The sequence below is a fragment of the Molothrus ater genome, unplaced genomic scaffold (genome assembly GCF_012460135.2).
Source record: "Molothrus ater isolate BHLD 08-10-18 breed brown headed cowbird unplaced genomic scaffold, BPBGC_Mater_1.1 matUn_MA691, whole genome shotgun sequence".
Classification (NCBI taxonomy): Eukaryota; Metazoa; Chordata; class Aves; order Passeriformes; family Icteridae; genus Molothrus; species Molothrus ater.
The window spans coordinates 19,952-36,339 of NW_023416441.1; the positions used below are offsets into that span (position 1 = coordinate 19,952).

Sequence of the window (16,388 nt, forward strand, 5' to 3'; positions counted from 1 at the left end):
GGGGCCAAGGTTTGGAGAAGGTCTGGGGTGGTGGGACCAAGGCTGGAGAAGGTTTGGGGTGGTGGGACCAAGGCTGGAGAAGGTCTCTGTGGTGGGACCAAGGTTTGGAGAAGGCTGGAGAAGGTTTGGGGTGGTGGGACCAAGGCTGGAGAAGGTTGGAGAAGGTTTCTGGTGGTGGGACCAAGGTTTGGAGAAGGCTGGAGAAGGTTTGGGGTGGTGGGACCAAGGTTTGGAGAAGGTCTCTGGTGGTGGGACCAAGGTTCGGGAAGGTCTGGGGTGGTGGGCCGTGGTCCTGGGCTGGTGGGACCAAGGCTGGAGAAGGTCTCTGGTGGTGGGACCAAGGTTTGGAGAAGGTCTCTGGTGGTGGGACCAAGGTTTGGAGAAGGTTTGAGGTCTCTGGTGGTGGGCCGTGGCGCTGGGCTGGTGGGACCCACCTTGACGAACATCTTGTTGCCCACGGCGGCACGCGAGGCCTTGGCCGGGGAGCAGAAGACCGACATGGACTTCCTGTCCCTGGAGAACTCCAGCGTGAACTCCTTCTTCATCAGCTGCTTGATCACCTGGACACGGGGACACCCGGTGACCACGGGGGGGGACCAGGGACCAAGGGCGGGGAGGAGGCTGGAGAAGGTTTGGGGTGGTGGGACCAAGGCTGGAGAAGGTTTGGAGAAGGTTTGGGGTGGTGGGACCAAGGCTGGAGAAGGTTTGGGGTGGTGGAAGCAAGGTTTGGAGAAGGTTTGGGGTGGTGGGACCAAGGTTTGGAGAAGGTTTGGGGTGGTGGGACCAAGGTTTGGAGAAGGTTTGGAGAAGGTTTGGGGTGGTGGGACCAAGGCTGGAGAAGGTTGGAGAAGGTTTGGGGTGGTGGGACGTGGTCATGGGGTGGTGGAACCAAGGTTGGAGAAGGTTCCTCAGGTGGCCCAGGTGGTGGCCCAGGTGGTGCGACCCAGGTTGGAGAAGGTTTGGGGTGATAGGACCGAGGTTTGAGAAGATTTGGAGAAGGTTGGAGAAGGTTTGGGGATGATGGAACCAAGGTTTGGGGTGGTGGGACCGAGGTCTGAGAAGGTTCCTCAGGTGGGACCGAGGTTTGAGAAGGTTTGGAGAAGGTTTGGGGTGGTGTGACCCAGGTTTAGGAGAAGGTTTGAGAAGGTCTGGGGTGGTAGAACCATGTCTGGAGAAGGTTTGGGGATGATGGAACCCAGGTTTGGGGTGGTGGGATGGAGGTTGGAGAAGGTTCCTCAGGTGGGACCAAGGTTTGGGAAGGTTCCTCAGGTAGGACCAAGGTTGGAGAAGGTTGGAGAAGGTCTGGGGTGGTGGAACCATGGCTGGAGAAGGTTTGGGGTGATGGGACCAAGGTCTGAGAAGGTTGGAGAAGGTTTGGGGTGGTGTGACCCAGGTTTGGGGTGGTGGGATGGAGGTTGGAGAAGGTTCCTCAGGTGGGACCGAGGTTCGGGAAGGTCTGGGGTGGTGGGACCGAGGTCTGCGGAGGTTCCCCAGGTGTCCCCGGTGTCCCAGGTGTCCCAGGTGTCCCAGGTGTCCCCGGTGTCCCAGGTGTCCCCAGGTGTCCCCAGGTGTCCCCGGTGTCCCCGGTGTCCCAGGTGTCCCCGGTGTCCCAGGTGTCCCCGGTGTCCCAGGTGTCCCAGGTGTCCCAGGTGTCCCAGGTGTCCCCGGTGTCCCCGGTGTCCCCGGTGTCCCTGGTGTCCCCAGGTGTCCCAGGTGTCCCCGGTGTCCCCGGTGTCCCAGGTGTCCCAGGTGTCCCCGGTGTCCCAGGTGTCCCCGGTGTCCCCGGTGTCACTCACGGCGTTGCAGGCGTTGGCTCTCTCCACCTTGCTCAGGCTCCTCACGTCCGTGTTGAACACGTTCATCTTCTCCACCAGGCACGTCAGCGCCGTCTCGGTGGCCTCGCCCACCTTCTCATAGACACCCTTGGCCTGGGGACACCAGGAGAGGACAATGGGGACCATGGGGCCTCGCCCACCTTCTCATAGACACCCTTGGCCTGAGGGGACAGTGGGGACAATGGGGACAATGGGACAATGGGGACAATGGGGACAATGGGGACAATGGGGACCATGGGGACCATGGGGACACCAGGAGAGGACAATGGGACAATGGGGACAATGGGGACAATGGGGACAATGGGGACCATGGGGTCCTGGTGGCCTCGCCCACCTTCTCATAGACACCCTTGGCCTGGGGACACCAGGAGAGGACAATGGGGACAATGGGGACAATGGGGACAATGGGGACCATGGGGACCATGGGGACAGTGGGGACAATGGGGACAGTGGGGACAATGGGGACAATGGGACAATGGGGACAATGGGGACCATGGGGACACCAGGAGAGGACCATGGGGACAATGGGGACCATGGGGACAATGGGGACAATGGGGACCATGGGGTCCTGGTGGCCTCGCCCACCTTCTCATAGACACCCTTGGCCTGAGGGGACACCAGGAGAGGACAATGGGGACCATGGGGACCATGGGGACAGTGGGGACAATGGGACAATGGGGACAATGGGGACCATGGGGACACCAGGAGAGGACAATGGGGACAGTGGGGACAATGGGGCCTCGCCCACCTTCTCATAGACACCCTTGGCCTGAGGGGACAATGGGGACATCAGGAGGTGACCCAGGTGGGACAGGTGGGTCCATGGGTGTCACCAGGGCTTGAGGACACCTGGAGATGACCCAGGTGGGATGGGTGGGACATTGGTGTCACCAGGGGTTGGAGATGCCAGGTGGGACAGGTGGGTTGGGGACACCAGGAGGTGACCCAGGTGGGACAATGGGACAATGGGACAATGGGCCGGGTGTCCCAGCAGAGGACACGGTTGTCCAGGTGACCCAGGTGGGACAGGTGGGACAGGTGACAGGAGATGACCCAGGTGGGACAGGTGGGTCCATGGGTGTCACCAGGGCTTGAGGACACCAGGAGATGACCCAGGTGGGGACGGGTGACAGGAAATGACCCAGGTGGGATGGGTGGGACCCAGGTGGGACCCAGGTGGGACAGGAGATGACCCAGGTGGGACCCAGGTGGGCCGGGTGTCACAGGTGTCCCAGCAGAGGACACACACACGTGGTGGTGGCCGTGGTGGTGGCCGTGGTGGCCGTGGTGGTGGCCGTGGTGGCCGTGGTGGTGGCCATGGTGGCCGTGGTGGCCGTGGTGGCCGTGGTGGTGGCCGTGGTGGTGGCCGTGGTGGTGGCCGTGGTGGTGGCCGTGGTGGCCGTGGTGGTGGCCATGGTGGCCGTGGTGGCCGTGGTGGCCGTGGTGGTGGCCGTGGTGGTGGCCATGGTGGCCGTGGTGGCCGTGGTGGTGGCCGTGGTGGTGGCCGTGGTGGCCGTGGTGGCCGTGGTGGTGGCCGTGGTGGTGGCCGTGGTGGTGGCTGTGGTGGCCGTGGTGGCCGTGGTGGTGGCCGTGGTGGTGGCCGTGGTGGTGGCTGTGGTGGCCGTGGTGGCCGTGGTGGTGGCCGTGGTGGCCGTGGTGGTGGCCGTGGTGGTGGCCGTGGTGGCCGTGGTGGCCGTGGTGGTGGCCGTGGTGGTGGCCGTGGTGGTGGCCATGGTGGTGGCCGTGGTGGTGGCCGTGGTGGCCGTGGTGGTGGCCGTGGTGGTGGCCGTGGTGGCCGTGGTGGTGGCCGTGGTGGCCGTGGTGGTGGCCGTGGTGGTGGCCGTGGTGGCCGTGGTGGTGGCCATGGTGGCCGCGGTGGTGGCCGTGGTGGTGGCCGTGGTGGTGGCCATGGTGGTGGCCGTGGTGGTGGCCGTGGTGGCCGTGGTGGTGGCCGTGGTGGTGGCCGTGGTGGTCACCTCGTTGTAGTCCAGCGAGGAGTCGTTGCAGAGCGCGCAGATGGTGGCCAACTCCACCAGGCCATCGAACTGACCAGCCTTGACCGGACGGTCCTGCTTGAGCCTGGGGACACCAGAGGGGACATCAGGGGGGACATCAGGGACACCAGGGGACACCAGGGGACATCGGGGACATCGGGGTCAAGGAGGACATCGAGGTCATTGGGGACATTGGGGACATCGGGGTCAAGGAGGACATTGAGGGACAGGAGAACGTTGAAGGACACCAAGGCCAAGGAGCACATCGGGGTCAAGGTGGACATGGGGACATTGAGGGACAGGAGAACGTTGAGGAACATCAAGGCCATGGAGAACATCGGGGTCAAGGTGGACATCGAGGTCACTGGAGACATTGGGGGACATCGGGGTCAAGGAGAACATTGAAGGACACCAAGGCCAAGGAGAACATCGGGGTCCAGGTGGCCATGGGGACACCGAGGGGACACTGAGGGACAGGAGAACATTGAAGGACACCAAGGCCATGGAGAACATCGGGGTCCAGGTGGCCATGGGGACATCAGAGGGGACACCAAGGACATTGAGGGACAGGAGAACATTGAAGGACACCAAGGTCAAGGAGAACATCGGGGCCCAGGTGGCCATGGGGACACCAAGGGGACACCGAGGGGACACTGAGGGACAGGAGAACATTGAAGGACATCAACGTTATGGAGAACATCGGGGCCCAGGTGGCCATGGGGACACCGAGGGGACATTGGGGACATTGAGGGACAGGAGAACATTGAAGGACACCAAGGCCATGGAGAACATCGGGGTCAAGGTGGCCATGGGGACACCAGAGGGGTCCAGGTGGACATCATGGACATCATGGACATTGGGGACATTGGGGTCAAGGAGGACATTGAGGAGCAGGAGAACATTGAGGGACACCAACGTTATGGAGAACATCGGGGTCCAGGTGGCCATGGGGACACCGAGGGGACACTGAGGGACAGGAGAACATTGAAGGACACCAAGGCCATGGAGAACATCGGGGTCCAGGTGGACATGGGGACACCAGAGGGGTCCAGGTGGACATCATGGACATCATGGACATTGGGGACATTGGGGTCAAGGAGGACATTGAGGAGCAGGAGAACATTGAGGGACACCAACGTTATGGAGAACATCGGGGTCCAGGTGGCCATGGGGACACCGAGGGGACACTGGGGACATTGAGGGACAGGAGAACATTGAAGGACATCAACGTTATGGAGAACATTGAGGCCCAGGTGGCCATGGGGACACCGAGGGGACATTGAGGAGCAGGAGAACGTTGAAGGACACCAAGGCCATGGAGAACATCGGGGTCAAGGAGGTCATGGGGACACCGAGGGGACACCGAGGGGACATTGAGGGACAGGAGAACGTTGAGGGACATCAAGGCCATGGAGAACATCGGGGTCCAGGTGGCCATGGGGACACCGAGGGGACATTGAGGACATTGAGGAGCAGGAGAACATTGAGGAGCAGGAGAACATTGAAGGACACCAAGGCCATGGAGAACATCGGTGGACATGGTCAAGGTGGCCATGGGGACACCGAGGGGACACTGGGGACACTGAGGGACAGGAGAACATTGAAGGACACCAACGTTATGGAGATCATCGGGGTCCAGGTGGCCATGGGGACACCGAGGGGACACTGAGGGACAGGAGAACGTTGAGGGACACCAAGGCCATGGAGAACATCGGGGCCCAGGTGGCCATGGGGACACCGAGGGGACACTGAGGGACAGGAGAACGTTTAAGGACACCAAGGTCAAGGAGATCATCGGGGTCCAGGTGGCCATGGGGACACCGAGGGGACACTGAGGGACAGGAGGACATTGAGGAACATCAACGTTATGGAGAACATCGGGGTCCAGGCGGCCATGGGGACATCGAGGGGACATTGAGGGACAGGAGGACATTGAGGGACAGGAGAACATTGAAGGACATCAAGGTCAAGGAGAACATCGGGGTCCAGGTGGCCATGGGGACACCGAGGGGACATTGAGGGACAGGAGAACATTGAAGGACACCAAGGTCAAGGAGAACATCGGGGTCCAGGTGGACATGGGGACATCAGAGGGGACACCGAGGGGACATTGGGGACATTGAGGGACAGGAGAACATTGAAGGACACCAAGGCCATGGAGAACATCGGGGTCCAGGTGGCCATGGGGACACCGAGGGGACATTGAGGGACAGGAGAACATTGAAGGACATCAACGTTATGGAGAACATCGGGGTCCAGGTGGCCATGGGGACACCGAGGGGACACTGAGGGACAGGAGAACATTGAAGGACACCAACGTTATGGAGAACATCGGGGTCCAGGTGGACATGGGGACATCAGAGGGGACACTGGGGACATTGAGGGACAGGAGAACGTTGAGGGACATCAAGGCCATGGAGAGCATCGGGGTCCAGGTGGACATGGGGACACCAGGGGGGTCCAGGTGGACATCATGGACATTGGGGACATCGGGGAACATCAGGGACATTGGGGACATTGGGGTCAAGGAGGACACTGAGGGGCAGGAGAACGTTGAGGAACATCAAGGCCATGGAGAACATCGGGGTCAAGGTGGACATGGGGACACCAGAGGGGTCCAGGTGGACATCATGGACATCATGGACATTGGGGACATCGGGGAACATCATGGACATTGGGGACATTGGGGTCAAGGAGGACATTGAGGGGCAGGAGGACATTGAGGGACATCAAGGCCATGGAGAACATCGGGGTCCAGGTGGACATCGAGGTCATTGGGGACATTGGGGGACATCGGGGTCAAGGAGAACATTGAGGGACAGGAGGACATTGAGGGACATCAAGGCCATGGGGCACATCAGGGTCAAGGTGGCCATGGGGACATCAGGGACATTGGGGACATTGAGGGACAGGAGAACATTGAGGAGCAGGAGGACACTGAAGGACACCAAGGCCAAGGAGCACATCGGGGTCCAGGTGGACATCATGGACATTGGGGACATCAGGGTCAAGGAGGACATTGAGGGGCAGGAGAACATTGAGGGGCAGGAGAACATTGAGGGACCCAAGGCCAAGGAGCACATCGGGGTCAAGGTGGACATGGGGACACCGAGGGGACACTGGGGACATTGAGGGACAGGAGAACGTTGAGGGACATCAAGGCCAAGGAGAACATCAGGGTCAAGGTGGATATCATGGACATTGGGGACATTGGGGGACATCAGGACCAAGGAGAACGTTGAGGGACAGGAGAACGTTGAGGAGCAGGAGAACATTGAAGGACACCAAGGTCAAGGAGAACATCGGGGTCCAGGTGGACATGGGGACACCAGAGGGGTCAAGGAGGACATCATGGACATCATGGACATTGGGGTCATTGTGGACATCAGGGACATTTGGGACATCAGGGTCAAGGAGGACATTGAGGGGCAGGAGAACATTGAAAGACACCAAGGCCAAGGAGCACATCGGGGTCAAGGAGGACATTGAGGGACAGGAGAGCGTTGAGGGACAGGAGGACATTGAGGAACATCAAGGCCATGGAGCACATCAGGGTCAAGGTGGACATGGGGACACCAGGGGGGTCCAGGTGGACATCATGGACATTGGGGACATCGGGGAACATCAGGGACATTGGGGACATCAGGGTCAAGGAGGACATTGAGGAGCAGGAGAACATTGAGGGACACCAAGGCCAAGGAGAACATCGGGGTCAAGGTGGACATGGGGACACCGAGGGGACACTGAGGACATTGAGGGACAGGAGAACATTGAGGGACAGGAGAACATTGAGGGACATCATGGCCATGGAGAACATCAGGGTCAAGATGGACATCATGGACATTGGGGACATTGGGGGACATCAGGACCAAGGAGAACATTGAGGGACAGGAGAACATTGAAGGACACCAAGGTCAAGGAGAACATCGGGGTCCAGGTGGACATGGGGACATCAGAGGGGTCAAGGAGGACATCATGGACATCATGGACATTGGGGTCATTGTGGACATCAGGGACATTTGGGACATCAGGGTCAAGGAGGACATTGAGGGACACCAAGGCCAAGGAGAACATCGGGGTCCAGGTGGCCATGGGGACACCGAGGGGACACCGAGGGGACACTGAGGACACTGAGGGACAGGAGAACGTTGAAGGACATCAACGTTATGGAGAACATCGGGGTCCAGGCGGCCATGGGGACACCGAGGGGACACTGAGGGGACCCCCAGGTGCCCCCCGGGCACTCACACTTCCCCCTCGGGCGCGTAGGTGGAGCCGGTGATGGAGAACTCGTTCAGGGAGCAGACGTCGCCCTCCACCTTGTCCATGATGAACATCTGGGGACAAACGGGGACACTTGGGGACACCCGGGGGGGCTCCTCGGGGGCTCCTCCAGGAATTTTGGGTTCTCCTTGAGGAGTTTTGGGGTTCCTGAGAAGAATTTTGGGTTCTCCAGGAGGGATTTTGAGGTTCTTGGAGGAATTTTGGGTTCTCCAGGAGGAGTTTTGGGGTTCCTGAGAAGAATTTTGGGTTCTCCAGGAGGGATTTTGAGGTTCCTGGAGGAATTTTGGGTTCTCCTGGAGAAATTTTGAGGGTTTTGGGTTCTTCAGGAGAAATTTTGAGGTTTTCATGGAATTTTTGTGGTTCTTCAGAAGAAATTTTGGGTTCTCCTGGAGGAATTTTGGGGTTCCTGAGAAGAATTTTGGGTTCTCCATGGACATTTTGAAGTTCCTGGAGGAATTTTTGAGGTTCTCCAGGAGAACTTCTGAGGTTTCCATGGAATTTTTGGGTTCTCCAGGAGAACTTCTGAGGTTTTCATGAAATTTTTGAGGTTCTCCAGAAGAAATTTTGGGGTTCCTGGAGGAATTTTTGAGGTTCTCCAGGAGAACTTTTGAGGTTTCCATGGAATGTTTGGGTTCTCCAGAAGAACTTTTGGGTTGTCCACGGACACTTTGAAGTTCCTGGAGGAATTTTTGAGGTTCTCCAGGAGAACTTTTGAGGTTTCCATCAAATTTTTGGGTTCTCCAGAAGAAATTTTGGGTTCTCCTGGAGGAATTTCGGGTTCTCCATGGACATTTTGAAGTTCCTGGAGGAATTTTTGGGTTCTCCAGGAGAACTTCTGAGGTTTCCATGGAAATTTTGGGTTCTCCTGGAGAAATTTTGGGGTTCCTGGAGGAATTTTTGGGTTCTCCAGGAGAACTTTTGAGGTTGCCATGGAATTTTTGGGTTCTCCTGGAGGAATTTTGGGTTCTCCACGGACACTTTGAAGTTCCTGGAGGAATTTTTGAGGTTCTCCAGGAGAACTTTTGAGGTTTCCATCAAATTTTTGGGTTCTCCAGAAGAAATTTTGGGTTCTCCTGGAGGAATTTCGGGTTCTCCATGGACATTTTGAAGTTCCTGGAGGAATTTTTGGGTTCTCCAGGAGAACTTCTGAGGTTTCCATGGAAATTTTGGGTTCTCCTGGAGAAATTTTGGGGTTCCTGGAGGAATTTTTGGGTTCTCCAGGAGAACTTTTGAGGTTGCCATGGAATTTTTGGGTTCTCCTGGAGGAATTTTGGGTTCTCCACGGACACTTTGAAGTTCCTGGAGGAATTTCGGGTTCTCCATGGACATTTTGAAGTTCCTGGAGGAATTTTTGAGGTTCTCCAGGAGAACTTTTGAGGTTTCCATGGAATTCTTGAGGTTCTCCAGGAGAACTTGTGGGTTCTCCAGAGGAGCCCGGCGGAGACGCCGGCTGTCCCGAGGCCCCACCTTGCACACGGACATCTGGTTGGTGGTCAGCGTCCCCGTCTTGTCGGAGCAGATGACCGAGGTGCAGCCCAGGGTCTCCACCGAGGGCAGGCTGCGGACAATCGCGTTCTTCTTGGCCATGCGGCGCGTCCCCAGCGCCAGGCAGGTGGTGATGACCGCGGGGAGACCTGAGGGGACATCTCCAGGTCATCTCCAGGGCCACCAGGAGCTCCAGAACTCCATCAGTGACCACAAATGGTCCATCAATGACGACGGGTGGTCGCCAAAACCCCATAAATGACCACAAATGGTCCACAAGTGACCACGAATGGTCCATGAATGACCAGGAACCTTCTCCAGAACCCCATAAATCACCTCAAACCTTCTCCAAGGCCCCACAAATGACCTCGAATTATCTCCAAGATCCCACGAACGACCATGAATGGTCCATAGATGACCAAGAACCTTCTCCAGACCTCTATAAACGATCAAGAACCTTCTCCAAAACCTCACGAATGACCTCAAATCTTCTGCAAAACCCCACAAATCACCACAAACCTCCTCCAAAATCCCATAAACCACCTCGAACCTTCTCCAGAACACCATAAGTGACCACGAATGGTCCATAAGTGACCACGAACGTTCTCCAGAACCCCACAAATGACCATGAACCTTCTCCAAAACTCCATAAAGGACCACAAATGACCTTCAAGACCCCACAAATGACCATGAACCTTCTCCAAATCTCCATAAATGACCACGAACAACCTCCAAGACCCCACGAATGACCATGAATGTTCTCCAAACCCCACAAATGACCATGAACCTTCTCCAAAACTCCATAAAGGACCACAAATGACCTTCAAGACCCCACAAATGACCATGAACCTTCTCCAAATCTCCATAAATGACCACGAACAACCTCCAAGACCCCACAAATGACCATGAAACTTCTCCAAAACCCCACAAATGACCACGAATGACCTCAAACGTTCTCCAGAACCCCACAAATGACCACAAGTGACCACGAACCTTCTCCAGAACCCCACAAATGACCTCCAAGACTCCACAAGTGACCATGAACCTTCCCCAAAATCCCATAAATGACCTTGAATGTTCTCCAGAACCCCATAAGTGACCGCCAACGTTCTCCAAGACCCCACAAGTGACCACAAATGCTCCATAAGTGACCATGAATGGTCCATGAATGACCAGGAACCTTCTCCAAAACCCCACAAGTGACCTCCAAGGCCCCACAAATGACCCCGACCGTCCCCCAGAACCCCACAAATGACCACAAATGACCACGAACCTTCTCCAGAACCCCATAAATGACCACAAGTGACCTCCAAGACCCCACAAATGACCACGAACGTTCTCCCAGACCCCACAAGTGACCACAAGTGACCACGAACCTTCTCCAGAACCCCACAAGTGACCTCCAAGGCCCCACAAATGACCCCGAACGACCTCGTAGACCCCCACAAGTGACCCCAAACGTCCCCAGAACCCCACAAATGACCCCGAACGTTCTCCCAGACCCCACCAGTGACCCCGACCGTCCCCCAGAGCCCCGCGCGGACCTTCGGGGATGGCGGCCACGGCCAGGGCGACGGCGATCTTGAAGTAGTAGATGGCGCCGCGGATCCAGGAGCCGCCGTGCACGGGGTCGTTGAAGTGGCCGATGTTGATGGCCCAGACGGCGACGCAGATGAGCGAGATGACCTTGGAGAGCTGCTCCCCGAACTCGTCCAGCTTCTGCTGCAGCGGCGTCTTGTCCTGCTCGGTGGCCGCCATCTCGTCCCGGATCTTCCCGATCTCCGTGTTCACCCCCGTGGCCACCACGATGCCCACGGCCTTGCCCGCCCCGATGTTCGTGCCCTGGGCATAGGGGGGCACCAAAAACGAGGGGTTTAGACCCAAAATTCGGGGTTTTTTGGACTCCAAAATTGACATTTTTGACCTTGAAACTCAACTGGTTCTGGACCCAAAAATGAAGGGTTTGGACTCAAAATTTGGGGCGTTTTAGACAAAAATTTCGGGGGTTTGATCCTAAAATTTGGGTTTTTTGGACTCAAAATTGACATTTTTGACCTCGGAACTTGATTGGTTTTGGACCCAAAAACGACATTTTTGACTCCAAAATTTGGGGGTTTTTGGACTCCAAAATGAGATTTTGGACCCCAAAATTTGAGGGGGTTTTGGACCCAAAAATGAAGGGTTTGGACTCAAAATTTGGGGTCCAATTCGGGGTTTTTGGCCCCAAAACCGAGGGCTCTTTGCCCATCTCCATGTTCACCCCCGTGGCCACCACGATGCCCACGGCCTCGCCCGCCCCGATGGTCGTGCCCTGGGCATAGGGGGGCACCAAAAACGAGGGGTTTGCACCCAAAATTTGGGGCGTTTTAGACAAAAATTTCAGGGTTTTGATCCCAAAAAATTGGGGGTGTTGGACTCCAAAATGACATTTTTGACTCCAAAATTTGGGGATTTTTGGACTCCAAAACGAAATTTTGGACCCCAAGATTTGAGGGGGTTTTGGACTCAAAAATGACATTTTTGACTCCAAAATTTGGATTAATTTTAGACTGGAATTTAGGGCGTTTTAGACTAAAAATTTTGGGGTTTTGATTGCAAAATTTGGCTTTTTTTGCACCCAAAATTGACATTTTTGACTCTGAAACTCGACTGGTTTTGGACCCAAAAATGACATTTTTGACTCCAAAATTTGGGGATTTTTGGACTCCAAATCGAGATTTTGGACCCCAAAATTTGGGGATTTTTGGACGCCAAATCGAGATTTTGGACCCCAAAATTTTGGCAATTTTTGGACTCCAAATCACGATTTTGGACCCCAAAATTTTGGCAATTTTTGGACTCCAAATCACGATTTTGGACCCCAAAATTTTGGGGATTTTTGGACTCCAAAACGAGAGTTTGGACCCCAAAATTTTGGGGATTTTTGGACTCCAAAACGAGAGTTTGGACCCCAAAATTTTGGGAATTTTTGGACTCCAAATCGAGAGTTTGGACCCCAAAATTTCCGAATTTCTTTTACACTCCCCCCCCCAGCCCCAAAAATGAGAGATTTTACCCCCAAAACCGAGGTTGGTTTTTTTTTGGTTCTTGTTTTTGTTTTTTTGTTGAATTTTCAAAGCCCCAAATTCGGCCGCTTCGCCCCGTCCCGCCCCGATGACGTCGCCGCTTCGCCCCGTCCTGCCCCGATGACGTCGCCGCCGTGCCCCGTCCCGCCCCGATGACGTCACCGCCGTGCCCCGTCCCGCCCCGATGACGTCACCGCTTCGCCCCGTCCCGCCCCGATGACGTCGCCGCTTCGCCCCGTCCCGCCCCGATGACGTCGCCGCCGTGCCCCGTCCCCGCCCCGATGACGTCGCGGGCGTCGCGCGCCGATGACGTCACTCACCGAGAAGAGCATGTTCTTCTTGTCCTGGTTGACGGCGCGGGGGTCGGGCACCGGCTCCGTGTGCTTGATCACCGACACCGACTCCCCTGCGCCAGCACGGACCAGTATGAACCAGTATGAACCAGTATGAACCAGTACGGACCAGTACGGACCAGTATGAACCAGTATGAACCAGTTTAAACCAGTACGGACCAGTACAAACCAGTATGGACCAGTACAAACCAGTATAAATCACTATAAACCAGTACAAACCAGTATGGACCAATCTGGGACACAGCGACCAACCCCACTGAGATCCCAGTATGGACCAGTTTGGACCGGTATAAACCAGTTTGGACCGGTATAAGCCAGTTTGGACTGGTATAAACCAGTTTGGGACCAGTGCGAACCAAACTGGGACACAGCGACCACCCCCACTGAGATCCCAGTATGGACCAGTACGAACCAGTTTGGATCGGTTTAAAACCAGTACGGACCAGTATGAACCAGTTTAAACCGGTATGGACCAGTACAAACCAGTATAAATCACTATAAACCAGTACGGACCAATCTGGGATACAGCGACCAACCCTACTGAGATCCCAGTATGGACCAGTTTGGACTGGTCTGAACCAGTATGGACCAGTACAAACCAGTATGGACCAGTACAAACCAGTACAAACCAGTTTGGACCGGTACAAACCAGTACAGACCATTCTGGGACACAGCGACCACCCCCACTGAGATCCCAGTATGGACCAGTACAAACCAGTATAAAAAAACCCCCAATTTCCCGCCATTTTTAACCCTTTAATCCCCTCCCAGTCCCTCCCAGTCCCTCCCAGTCCCTCCCAGTTCCATCCCAGTCCCTCCCAGTCCCTCCCAGCCCCCTCCCGGCCCCAAACCAGTACAAACCAGTACAAACCAGTGAGGATGGACTGGTCGACGCGCAGCGTGGTGGATTTGATGGAGATGATCCGGATGTCGGCCGGGACCTTGTCCCCAACTGGGAACAGAGCGGGGCTTTACTGGGAGGGACTGGGAGGGACTGGGAGGGACTGGGACAAACTGGGATAAACTGGGAGGGACTGGGAGGGACTGGGATGGACTGGGAGGGACTGGGATGGACTGGGAGGGACTGGGAGGGACTGGGATGGACTGGGAATGAACTGGGATGGACTGGGAGGGACTGGGAGAGACTGGGATGGACTGGGAGGGACTGGGATGGACTGGGAGGGACTGGGATGGACTGGGAATGAACTGGGAGGGACTGGGACAAACTGGGATAAACTGGGAGGGACTGGGATGGACTGGGAGGGACTGGGAGGGACTGGGATGGACTGGGAATGAACTGGGATGGACTGGGAGGGACTGGGAGAGACTGGGATGGACTGGGAGGGACTGGGATGGACTGGGAGGGACTGGGATGGACTGGGATGGACTGGGACAAACTGGGAGGGACTGGGAGGGACTGGGAGGGACTGGGATGAACTGGGAGGGACTGGGACAAACTGGGAGGGACTGGGAGGGACTGGGATGGACTGGGACAAACTGGGAGGGACTGGGACAAACTGGGAGGGACTGGGAGGGGATTGGGACAAACTGGGGTTACTGGGAGCTGAGGGCTCCTGGTCCCCTCAATGTCCCCAATGTCCCCAATGTCCCTTTAACCCCTGAATGTCCCCAGTGTCCCCAACATCCCCAATGTCCGTTTAACCCTTGGGTGTCCCCACTGTCCCCACTGTCTCCAATGTCCCCAATGTCCCTTTAACCCCTGAGTGACCCTGACACCCCAATGTCCCCAGTGTCCCCCATTGTCCCCAACGATCCCAATGTCCCCAATGTCCCCAATGTCCCTTTAACCCCTGACTGACCTCAATGTCCCTGTCACCCCCCAATGTCCCCAGTGTCCCCAATGTCCCCAATGTCCCTTTAACCCCTGGGTGTCCCCACTGTTCCCCATTGTCCCCAATGTCCCTGAGTGTCTCCAATCCCCCCAGTGTCCCCAGTGTCCCCAACATCCGCAATGTCCCCTTAACCCCTGGGTGACCACAGTGTCCCCAATGTCCCTGAATGTCCCCGATGTCCCTCTGACTTCTTTAACCCCTGAATGTCCCCCCTGTCCCCGATGTCCCCAACATCCCCAATGTCCCTTTAACCCCTGGGTGACCACAGTGTCCCCACTGTCCCCAATGTCCCTGTGACCCTTCACTGTCCCCGATGTCCCCAATGTCCCTTTAACCCCTGGGTGTCCCCATTGTCCCCAATGTCCCCAATGTCCCTGAATGACCCCAATGACCCCAATGTCCCTTTAACCCCTCACTGACCTCAATGTCCCTGTCACCCCCAGTGTCCCCAGTGTCCCCATTGTCCCCAGTGTCCCCAGTGTCCCTTTAACCCCTGAATGTCCCTGTCACCCCCACTGTCCCCAGTGTCCCCAGTGTCCCCAGTGTCCCCAGTGTCCCCAGTGTCCCCATGTCCCCACCTGCCACCTCGGCGATGTCCCCCGGCACCAGGTCCCTGGCCTTGATCCTCTGCACGGCCTTGCGGTCGCTCCTGTAGACTTTGCCCATCTCGGGCTCGTACTCCTTGAGGGCCTCGATGGCGTTCTCGGCGTTCCGCTCCTGAGGGGACATTGGGGACAGTTGGGGACATTTGGGGACATCGTTTGGGTCATTGGGGACACCACAGAGACATTGGGGACAGCTGGGGACAGTTGGGGACATTTGGGGACAGTTGGGGACATTTGGGGACAGGTTTGGGTCATTGGGGACAGGTTTGGGTCATTGGGGACACATTGGGGACAGCACAGGGACACTCCTTGAGCGCCTCGATGGCGTTCTCAGCGTTCCGCTCCTGAAAGGACATTGGGGACAGTTGGGGACAGCTGGGGACATTTGGGGACATTTGGGGACATCATTTGGGTCATTGGGGACACGTTGGGGACATCACAGGGACACTCCTTGAGGGCATCGATGGCGTTCTCGGCGTTCCGCTCCTAAAGGGACATTTGGGGACATTTGGGGACATTTGGGGACAGGTTTGGGTCATTGGGGACACATTGGGGACAGCACACAGGGACACTCCTTCAGCGCCTCGATGGCGTTCTCGGCGTTCTGCTCCTGAAAGGGACATTGGGGACAGTTGGGGACATTGGGGGACATTTGGGGACAGTTGGGGACAGTTGGGGACACGTTGGGGACAGCACACAGGGACACTCCTTGAGGGCCTCGATGGCGTTCTCGGCGTTCCGCTCCTGAGGGGACATTGGGGACAGTTGGGGACATTTGGGGACAGGTTTGGGTCATTGGGGACACATTGGGGACAGCACACAGGGACACTCCCTGAGGGCCTCGATGGCGTTCTCGGCGTTCTGCTCCTGAAGGGACATTTGGGGACATTTGAGGACATTTGGGGACATTTGGG

The 16,388-nt window shown here is 56.7% G+C and overlaps 1 protein-coding gene across 1 annotated transcript in view; it reads right to left on the reverse strand.

The window, feature by feature from the left end:
- ATP2A1 (ATPase sarcoplasmic/endoplasmic reticulum Ca2+ transporting 1) overlaps positions 1 to 15,597 on the reverse strand; it is a 28,461-nt gene extending 12,864 nt beyond the window's left edge. Inside the window, exons 1-9 of the mRNA XM_054518190.1 lie at positions 15,448 to 15,597; positions 13,888 to 13,968; positions 12,984 to 13,069; positions 11,143 to 11,440; positions 9,581 to 9,747; positions 8,078 to 8,166; positions 3,812 to 3,914; positions 1,797 to 1,928; positions 435 to 560 (exon numbers count right to left, since the gene is read on the reverse strand). Coding sequence (XP_054374165.1) covers positions 435 to 560; positions 1,797 to 1,928; positions 3,812 to 3,914; positions 8,078 to 8,166; positions 9,581 to 9,747; positions 11,143 to 11,440; positions 12,984 to 13,069; positions 13,888 to 13,968; positions 15,448 to 15,535 — 1,170 coding nt within the window. The 5' untranslated portion in view covers positions 15,536 to 15,597. The remainder of the gene's footprint in view (positions 1 to 434; positions 561 to 1,796; positions 1,929 to 3,811; positions 3,915 to 8,077; positions 8,167 to 9,580; positions 9,748 to 11,142; positions 11,441 to 12,983; positions 13,070 to 13,887; positions 13,969 to 15,447) is intronic.
- Positions 15,598 to 16,388: the final 791 nt, after the last annotated feature.